Raw genomic sequence first — 10,283 nt, 5'->3', positions numbered from 1 at the left:
GGCTTTTTTGTGCGTCTTGATACGATACATGTCCCCAGAAAATTTCGTACATGTAGGTTGAACGTGAACGAGGGGCTAATCATTTCCAATTTTCAAGGTGGCGCTAGCGAGTCATTTTGCCACGCCCATGTGCGAAACTTGTAGAATACGAAATTTTTCACCGGTTCTGACATGTTTGCAAATTTTGGTGAGTTTTCGAGTATGTTTAGGCCATGTCATTTGGGCCTACTTTGCAAAAAAAAAAAAAAAAAAAAAAAAAAATATAATCCGAGCAGATTCAATAGGGACCTCGCACGGTCGTGCTCGGGCCCTAAATATATAATCCGAGCAAATTCAATAGGGACCTCACACGGTCGTGCTCGGGCCCTAATAAAACAGGAAGACACACTGAAACAAGAATCTAAAAGCAGAACACAGAGCAGACAAGGTCAAAATAATTACAAAAACAAGACTCAGACCAGGATCGTGACAGATCTCTCAGTCAGGGTACCTGGAGTGTGGCAGAATATGATTTGAGTTTTGCACATTGTCTGCTGAGAGAGGTGAACTGGTTTCTGATCCTGAGGGCTCAAACCATGATAAATTCATCTCTTTTACTATCCGTGTGGATAATGGCCTCCGTGAGCGGTGAAGGGAAAGGCAGCAATGTGTTCTCAGTGAGGTCATTCCTCAGCGAGCACCATACTGGCCCGCCGAGCTCCAAGCCTCCTGTCCTCATTGCCCAACAAACAAGCAGGCTCATTAGGGAAGGGGAGGATTCTAGCCGTACTGCCATGCCCTTGTCTCTCAGTCCTTAAACCCAGCTACACACAACACTCCTCTGGAAAGGTCAGTCCACTGAACTATTGGTCAGCTGTACCAGCCAAGCCTCTGTCTGGACTTAAAACCCCGTTTCCTCTGCCCCTCTCGCCAGCCTGCCACCCTTTTACCTCACCTACCTGTTCCTTCAAAGAAACACTCAAATCACTAACCAGCCTGTCTCCAGTCTGCTCTTGAGTTTAGCTTAGATCTCTGACAGGTGAATCTGAACACTGTCACAACCAGCTGTTATTACAACTAGGGATAAAGAAAAAACGCTTGTAATTTACAACTTGCAGAGAAACACGTGAGAGATGCTAGAATTATGTTAAAGACGCAGACACAGTGGATATTTTAAAGCACAGAGCAGGAAAAGCAACAGTGAGCACAACTGATTGTTGCCAATGTCATTCAGTAACAAAGTGGTCTCGACTAGTAATTAACAAAAGAAGAAAAATGGAATCACATGTGAAAAATTCCAAACGTGAGTTGTCTTTATAAAACTGCTGAGAATTAAAGGTCCTTGTGTGTAATATTTATATGTGTATATATCAGAGTACGGTCTAGACCTGCTCTTTTATGAAAAGCGCTATGAGATACAGTCCCCTCCAAAAGTATTGGAACGGTAAGGCAAATTCCTTTGTTTTTGTTGTTCAGTGAAGACATTTGGGTTTAAGATCAAAAGATGAGTATGAGACAAGAGTTCAGAATTTCAGCTTTTATTTCATGGTATTCACATCTAGATGTATTAAACAACTGAGGACATATCACTGTTTGTATTAGACCAGAGCATTCTTAGGTAAGCAAAAGTAATGGAACAAATAATCTTAAAGTAAATAACATTTAATATTTGGTGGCATAACCCTTGCTTGCAATAATTGCCTCAAGCCTGCAACCCATCGACATCACCAAACTGTTGCATTCTTAATTTGTGATGCTATTCTAGGCTTTAACCGCAGCTTCTTTCAGTTCTTGTTTGTTTCGGGGTGTTTCTCCCTTCAGTCTCCTCTGAAGGAGGTGAAATGCATACTCTATAATAAGCGGTTCCTGTCTTTCTCCACACTTTGGCTTTTCCATCACTTTAGTAGAGATTAATCTTGGTCTCATCAGTCCATACGATTGTGTTCCAGAACTTTTGCGGCTCATATCTGTACTTCTTTGCAAATTTCAATCTGGCCTTCCGATTCTTACTGCTGATGAGTGGTTTGCATCTTGTGGTATGCCCTCTATATTTCTGCTATCTGAGTCTTCGAACAGTGGACTGTGATACCTTCACCCCTGCACTATTAAGGTCGTTGGTGATTAAACTTACTGATGTTTTGGGGGTTTTCTTCACAGCTCTCACGATATTTCTGTCATCAACTACCGTTGTTTTCTTTGGCCGACCTGTTCGATGTCTGTTGCTCAATACACCAGTAGTTTCTTTTTCAGGACATTCCAAATTGTTGTGCTTGCTATGCCCAATGTTTGTCTGGTCAATTTTCCTTCTTTTCTCAGCTTGACAATGGCTTGCTTTTCTCCCATAGACAGCTCTCTGGTCTTCATGTTGGTTTATCCTCTTTAACAGGAAATGCAGTCCAAGGATGAAAACTTAAGACTAGTCATGCAGAGCCATTTCATGTTTGGACAATCAACCTAAAAGGCAACACCTGGGCAACAAGAAACATGTTACAAGTCACAAGTTCCAATAGTTTTGCTCACTTGAAAGATGGGTGGGTTCAAACAAAGGGTGGTATGCCACCACACATCTAGATGTGAATACCATCAAAATAAAAGCTGAAATTCTGAACTCTTGTCTCATACTCATCTTTCGATCCTAAACCCAAATATCTTCAGTGAACAACAAAAACAAAGGAATTTGCCTTACTTTTGGATGGGACTGTAACTGTTGTTGTGATTTGACACTATATAAATAAAAAATTTTATTGAATTGAATATTTCTGAGGATTTATTTACAGAAATGCAATATAGTATTACTATTTTTTTCAGTGGTGTAACCCTTTCACGCATAGTGGTCACTACAGTGGACAGTTATTCAAAAGCTGTTTGGGTTCTGATGGTCTAGTTGCATATCAGCCACTATAGTGGACGCTAGTGTGTCATGCCATACACTACCACCCTCTGGTAAGTCGTCGTAAGTGCAACTTTGTCAAAACCAAGATGGCCAAAGGACTATCAGAAACGCTGAACAGCTCAGGTAAATCTTGCCACTCCTTCAATTATAGGAGACCCCTGCAGGTAAATAAAATTTGGTAACAACTAAGCAGTAATACAATTGTTAAACTTTCCAACTATTGATTTTATGTTGGGAGTAAATTACGATTAATCATCTGTCCACTAAATTGGACATTATGCATCGCTGGCTATATTTCAACTAGAATTAACTATTACTGAGACTTTGTTTTTCTTGAAAATACTTCATGTGCAATAACTTTTGGATGTAAATCAATGGATTTATGTTATCAGAATGTAAAACTTGCAAAAAAAACTGGAGAATCGCAAATGCCAACTGCAGTGATAGTGGAGTTGAGGATGCTGAGGAAGAGAGAGGCTGAGGAGTCAGAAGTGAGGTTCAGTGTTTTTGTATTGCATTAAACAGTATTAAAATATGTTAAAATATGTGACCACATTAGTTTAATTCATTGGTTTGTTAAAAACATATTTTTTCAGTTGAAAACTTAGGCGCACACTGTCCACCTTAGTGGACAAAAATGTGTGCTTAAAAAAAATTAAATTTTAATTTTAATTTTTCATGCCTAAAGAGCAATAAAAACACATAGGAAAAAAATCCTGACAGAGGCTGTCATAATTCATGCATGAAAATAAAGACCTTACAAAATGAACCATTTTTATTACATTTTCACTTAGGGGTGTACTCACTTATGGAGGTCTGATCCTGCCAGATTAAGAAATAAATACATAAATAAATAAATGCTCAATAAATAAATAAGCATCTGATTAAATGCCCAAAAATTAAAGTAAATAAATAAATGTAGGCAGTTCAGGGTAACTCTGACTACACAAAGATTTGAAATTAAGCATTTTTGGCTTAAAAAATAGCTGGTAGTATTGTCTTCAAATAGAGTTGCTAAACACCTAAGTTCACTGAAGGAAGCCATTTGACTGTGTGAGGAGCAAGCTTGTTGATGTATGCATAGAATCAACCTCTGTGGTCTGACTGGTCCACCAATAGGCGAGAAGTTTACTCCTTGAGACACAGCCCCTCCTCATTTGCATAATGAGGCATAAATGCATAGAGAAATGTAAAAAGGAAAGGCAGAAATAAATACCATTGGGGAAATACATAGGGTAGAAAATGCAAAGGAAGAATAAAACAGGCAAAAATATTAAAACGCACACATAAATAAATACATTTAAAAAATAAGTAATTAATAAATAAAGTTGAAGATTTTAACAGACAATAAATAAATAAATAAGGTAATTAATACAAAGGTGAATAAATAAAGAAGCTAATTAAAAGAGATTTATACATTTGTGTCATTGTATAATTGAATTACTACATTTGTATGTATTTGTAGAATTACAACACATGCCTACATTTATTTATTAACTTTATTTTTTGTGCATTTAATGCATTTAATTGCTTATTTATTTATTTATTTATGTATTTATTTCTTAATCTGTCAGGATCAGTCCTCTATACTCACTTTTGTTGCCAGCGGTTTAGACATTAATGGCTGTGTGATGTGTTATTTTGAGGGGACAGCAAATTTACACTGTTATACAAGCTGTACACTCACTACTTTACATTGTAGCGAAGTGTCATTTCTTCAGTGTTGTCACATGAAAAGTATAATCAAATATTTACAAAAATGGGAAGGGTGTACTCACTTTTGTGAGATACTGTAAATCAGTCACAGAAACTCCCCTACTTACTGCCATATCATTGCAGCAAAATGTATTTCCTCATGCAACAAACTGAGAACAACCATTGTTGTTTGGATAAAGTTACTGTAAAATTATCACATTATTATCATTATTACTGTAGGTTATTTTAATAATTGTTCCTTTGAAAAATGTTACTGCTTGTCAAAAAGCAAGAGATATTTTTAATGTAACATATTTTGTGTTTTGAGTTTGTTTTTGGCAACATTGTTTACCTAAACATTCATGGCAATAGGCCTAAAGCAGAGAGAGAGAGAGAGAGTGTTCTCTCCATGGAAACAAGTTCTGCCACTGCATGTCAAAGTTTCCTCCTCACTACAGGAAAATGGACCCTGATCCTTCTCGCAAGAGGTGTTACAATACCTATCACTAAAGAAAGTGTCTAAATTCCCCTGCAGCAAAGTCACAGACATCAGCCCAAGGATCGGTACGTAATGCCACCGTCATAGGGAAGTGCTTCTGCTGGCTACACATAAAGGTCCATGTGTGGCGTTAGCGTCACTTACTGATACTAATGCGGTGTTTTTCACCAGCAGACATGGGAGCTGGAAACAATGTGAAATATCCTCTATGTAATGATGCTAGGAGACAAATTAAGCTGTACCTTAAATTGAACTGTATGTGGACATTGTGGATATTTATTATTGTGTTGTGTAATCAGTAAACGCACAACAGCACAAACATTTTTCTCAGAGGCCACTTGCATCAGTTGCTGTCTCCTGCATCAGGATTACATGATATATGTTAATATTACAGATCTTAATGTGATGTTCTTACTCTCTGGAGGAAGCCCACTATGTCCAGCTTGTCTGCCTTAGTGGGAGAACAGCCCAGGCCCTCACAGATGCTCTCTGATCCAAGAAGTGACTGTGACTGGGAGTGTACATTCATGGTGCTCCAGGAGGAGGCCTGGCCATGCTGCACATCAGCCGGAGGGCTCCAGGGCAGCAAGCAGCACTGAGTGGCTACTGTCCTGCTGGGGGTGGGACTCGTTCCAGGAAGAAAGACTCTGAGCTGAGAGCAGAGCAGAGACTGCTCGTCCAACAGTCTGTGCATCTTCTGCTCAAGCACATAGAATTATAATCAGCAAAGAAATCCTCCGATAACAAGATACTACTTTACTTATAGAGGAACAAAAAACTGAAAATAGATTCAGTATCATTTTAAAAGAAAACATTTTTGAAAAGAAGGAACACTTCATCAACAAATGCTTAATACAAATGCGAAAGGTGGTGTGTCCTGGAGCCGGTTGCACCAACAGGGCTTACGCCTAGTTTTAAGGTAAGTAGGTCTTAACTCAGCATTCTAAGTCCGACCTAATAGTTACCACAGTTGCACCATCCAGGCTTAAGTCCTCTTCTCGCGTAAATGTTACGCCTAGTCAGTAGCAGGCGTAAAGTCAAAATCTAGGCAAGTTTCTATAGTAACCACTTGATAACTCAGCAGTAAAGACATGGCGCGCCTTATACACAGACTTTACAATGAGCGGGCTTTTAGACGGGAGAAAGTTATTAGGGACAGAAGCAATCCATTGGACATTTACAATGATGAGGAGCTGATTCAGAGGTTTCAATTCTGTTGGAGAGATATATATGAACTTGTTGAAGAGCTGTCACCCGACTTACAGTTTGTGTCGGATCACAACGCAGCATTGACACCCGCATTACAGCTGTTAATAGCGCTACGTTTTTATGCTAATGGTGCGTTTCAAAACACTGTTGGAGACATGATTAATGTCCACAAATCCACCGCATGTCGGGCCATCCGCAGAGTGTCACTGGCACTGAGCCGTCGCCTTCCGCGATCTGCTCACCTCCCCACTGAGGCCGAGTCTGCGGTGATGAAACACCGATTTCTCCGGGCTTCTGGCATTCCTGGTATTGTGGGCTGAATCGATGGGACTCACGATCCAGGCACCATCTGAGCATGAGTATCTGTATGTCAACCGCGAGGGATACCATTCAATCAATGTGCAGATTGCTTGTGACGCCAATTATAAAATCTTTAATTTGGTGGCAAGATGGCCTGGATCTACCCATGATGCACGCATCCTCCGAGAGAGTGCGTTATACCAGAATTTCGAGGCTGGAACAGTAAATGGGCTGCTTCTCGGCGACAGTGGATACCCACTGAAACACTGGCTGATGACGCCTATAATTGCTCCGAGGACTGAGCAAGAACGACGGTATAACACCATCCACACCACCACTAGGTCCCTCGTTGAGCAGTGCATCGGTGTCCTCAAGCACAGGTAAAATTCTTTCCGCAGTGTCTGTGCCGCTATCCATGGTGCTGGTATAGTGTGGTCACTAGATCACTGAAAACTATATATATAGACTAGGCCTAGGCTATATAAAACTCGCCAAAAGTGACACATTTGCAGATGGCCGCCCACCCTGAGCCATGGTTCTGCTCGAGGTTTCTGCCTCTTAAAAGGAAGTTTTTCCTTGCCTCTGTCGCCTAGTGCTTGCTCTTGGTGGGAACTGTTGGGCTTCTGTAAATAGCATCATAGAGTATGGTCTAGACCTGCTCTTTTATGAAAAGCGCTGTGAGATAACTGTTGTTGTGATTTGGCGCTATATAAATAAAATTTAATTGAATTGAACATTTAGGTTTTACAGTAGCCTAATCATTAATTATTTTTTCTAGGTTTCATCGTCTTCATGGAGAGATGCGGATGCACCCTGAGCGAGTCTGCACCGTAATAGCAGCGTGCACTGTCCTCCACAACATCTGTGTCACCAAGAGGATCCCTCTCCCTAGGCAACACCATCAGCCGGTGCCGGAGGAAGGTGCCGACCCTGTGGACCATGCAGGGCATGAAGATGTCGGTGGATGACTAGTCCGTACACACATCATTAATGCTTTATAAATGTTATAAACTATTGCGTCACTTAAAATAATTCTGCTAATTATCTCCAGGTTGTAAACCATAAAAAATAAGCCACAAAGAAAGTCCAGTAGGTTTATAATAAACTCTTTTTTAATTTACATATAATTGTCATTGATTCATTGCACACAATTTGCCATTAGGCTTATTTACAGAATTACAAAAGACCGCCCATCCTCTTCAGAAATAGGCGAAGATGACCTGCTTATCTGTTGTTGGCCCAACTGTATTTCTAACGATATTTTTTGTTTTTCAAGTTCCAGCTTTTCCTGCTCTTCCTGTAATTTCTTTGTTTCAGCTTCCACTCTAACAATTTCTTTCTCAAGAAGTGTCTGCTGCAGATCATCCAGCCTCCTCCTCTGTTTCACCGGCGGTGCACCGCTGCTGCCTTCTTGAGAATTTTGTGGAGTGACTTGGGCCTCCATCGAGTCTGAAAATACAGAGAATCTGTCATAGGCCTACTGTTATCTGACAACTACTAAAACTGTTATTGTAGGCTACTCCAATATATAGGCTGCACACCTTCACAATTCACACTCTCGCTTGAGTGGTCGACATCCATCTCTGGAGAGACAGCAGTTTCTTCCAGATCGGTACCGCCACTTTCCGCACCAAAGATATCCACAATTATGGTACTGTACACGGAAGTTTTTGGGGGAGGACCAACGCCGGTCGGGTGGTGTTTTTTTAAGACAAATCTGTTTTTGCTTTGCTCAGGTGGTCTTTCCACTTCTTCCTCACATCGCTCTCTGTCCGAAGGCAGCCGGAGTCAGAGCAATCGTTTCTTCTTGTTCGTTATTGAGTTTGATTGCTTGGCAGTCAGTGTGTGTCTGTGTTGACTGTACAGCTCAATTAACTTTCGTATCTCAATGTCGGTGAAATTTTCTTTCCTTTTTCTTGATCCGTCATTGAGACGGCTACAAGTTAACAAAACAGCGGAAGATAGTTTACAGCATAACCCAGCAACGCATGCTGCTAGGCAACCACTATAGTTCTGTGGCCATTCACATGAGCGCGCATCGCTAAGACCAGGCGTAGTTAAGCCTAGGCTTAAGTTTGGTTGGTGCAACCGACGTTAGGTCAACTCTAAAGACTGGTCTTAACTAAGACCTACTTAGAAATTAGGACCAGGCTTAGTAAAGCCCTGTTGGTGCAACCGGCTCCTGGTGTTCCTCTCCTCTCTGCCTGTGCTCCCTGTCAAATAAACACAAAGTGGCATAACAAATGCAGTGTGTGCAGTGCTGTTCTATAATATAGTGACTTAAATCTAAAACTCTCCATCCAGCTGGCAGTGTAGAGCCAGTATTTTAGTACATTGTACATGTTACAGCTTGATCAGTTATCATCAGGGCATTTTCTATATGGACTACTCTACCAGCAGAGTGTGTTACCATTTTCAAGCTGTCGTCATAGTGATGGGCCAGTTCATTCAGCTGCATCTCCAGCTCTCCAGCCTCCTGTTTTACTTTTTGCCTCAGCTCCATTATGTCCCGAACCTTCTCCCTACGCACACACACACACACACACACACACACACACACACACACACACACTTATTGTCTGCCTTGATTTTAGTACGTGTATTGACTTTGAAATCAAGCATCATCCTGTACTGCTGTGATGACAGCAGATCTAGAATATTTGGTTCACGCTGGCTCTTGATCAAGTTCACTTTATAAACACGACCTTTAAAAATTGCATTACAGATTGCATCATTTCTTTTGCACCCATACATGTTGTTGTCATTTTTGTTTTGACTTTTAGAAAATCCACTGTACATTACATTGGTAGATCTTACAGATACTCTTTCAGTCCCCGGTGTGTGTTGAGTGAGTGAACACTGTCATAGCTGTTGGAACCTAAGGAGTTTACCTTCAGGTGCTTTTGTGTTAAACAAGGAGCTTTGTCTGTTTTCTGAGGACAGAGATGCAGTGTAGCGTCCTCCTGCTCTATTATCTGTGACAGAGGCTCCATGTACATGTCAGGTTCAGACAGCTCCATAAACTGAAGCTCCCCGTTGTCACAGTGCAAAGCACCTACTATGGCTCTTTAAAGTACAGGTGTCACAACGTTGAAACCTTGCAGCCTGTACATGTCAGCAGAGCTTTGTAAAGTAGTGCAGTGTGTACCTGTCCTGGTCAGACAGAGATGTGTAAACTGCAGCTTGTTCTTCAGACAGCTGCTCCTCCATGTTGCTGAGCACAGAGCGAAACTGCTGCAGACACAGCATCATCTCCTCCAGCTCATCCAGAGAGTACTGTGGGGAACAGCCACACATTCAGATTTTCAAACATGAAAACTCAAGAATAATTAAAGCTGCAAGCAGCGTTGGGCGGGCCCTCGCACTTGTAGCGCGTCCGGGTGTGAGCCGGCCGAGTTGCACATTCTGGAGCTCTGCCGGTGCGGCTCTGAATTTGCTACGCGGTTCCGACGCCGCATGAAGGTGCTATATGTCACTTCCTGTGTCCCCTATGTGGAGCTACATAGCACTTGCCGCTATGAATATAAATCGGTATTGGCGTGTAGATGTCTGCGGGGTGGGAGAGTTATCAAGCACGTAAAGTTTGTTTCAGATGTGAGCATGTACACTGAACAATAAAATTAATTCCTTTTATATTTCCCTGCCTTGTTGTTTATGTGTACATACAGAGGAAGAATGTGAGAACAGCACACATTTCATCGTTACTGT

At 41.2% G+C, this 10,283-nt stretch overlaps 1 protein-coding gene across 2 annotated transcripts; it reads right to left on the bottom strand.

Moving 5' to 3' along the window:
- Positions 1-3,988: 3,988 nt before the first annotated feature.
- LOC123973384 (protein ITPRID2-like) lies at positions 3,989-9,891 on the bottom strand. 2 transcript variants are annotated; one of them, XM_046053354.1, is made up of 4 exons: positions 9,724-9,891; positions 8,986-9,097; positions 5,482-5,763; positions 3,989-4,024 (listed from the first exon to the last, which is right to left on the bottom strand). In XM_046053354.1, exons 1-4 carry the CDS (start codon positions 9,870-9,872, stop codon positions 4,001-4,003), a joined length of 567 nt encoding a protein of 188 aa, XP_045909310.1. In that variant the 5' UTR covers positions 9,873-9,891; the 3' UTR covers positions 3,989-4,000. The 2 variants fall into 2 exon arrangements, with proteins under 2 accessions (XP_045909310.1, XP_045909320.1); XM_046053364.1 differs by lacking the exon at positions 3,989-4,024 and adding an exon at positions 8,709-8,788 and having other exon boundaries at positions 5,406-5,763.
- Positions 9,892-10,283: the final 392 nt, after the last annotated feature.

This window comes from Micropterus dolomieu, linkage group LG01 (genome assembly GCF_021292245.1).
Source record: "Micropterus dolomieu isolate WLL.071019.BEF.003 ecotype Adirondacks linkage group LG01, ASM2129224v1, whole genome shotgun sequence".
In the NCBI taxonomy this organism is placed as follows: Eukaryota; Metazoa; Chordata; class Actinopteri; order Centrarchiformes; family Centrarchidae; genus Micropterus; species Micropterus dolomieu.
Note: the sequence above shows the minus strand (reverse complement) of the source record. Positions and strands in the feature narration are given on the sequence as shown.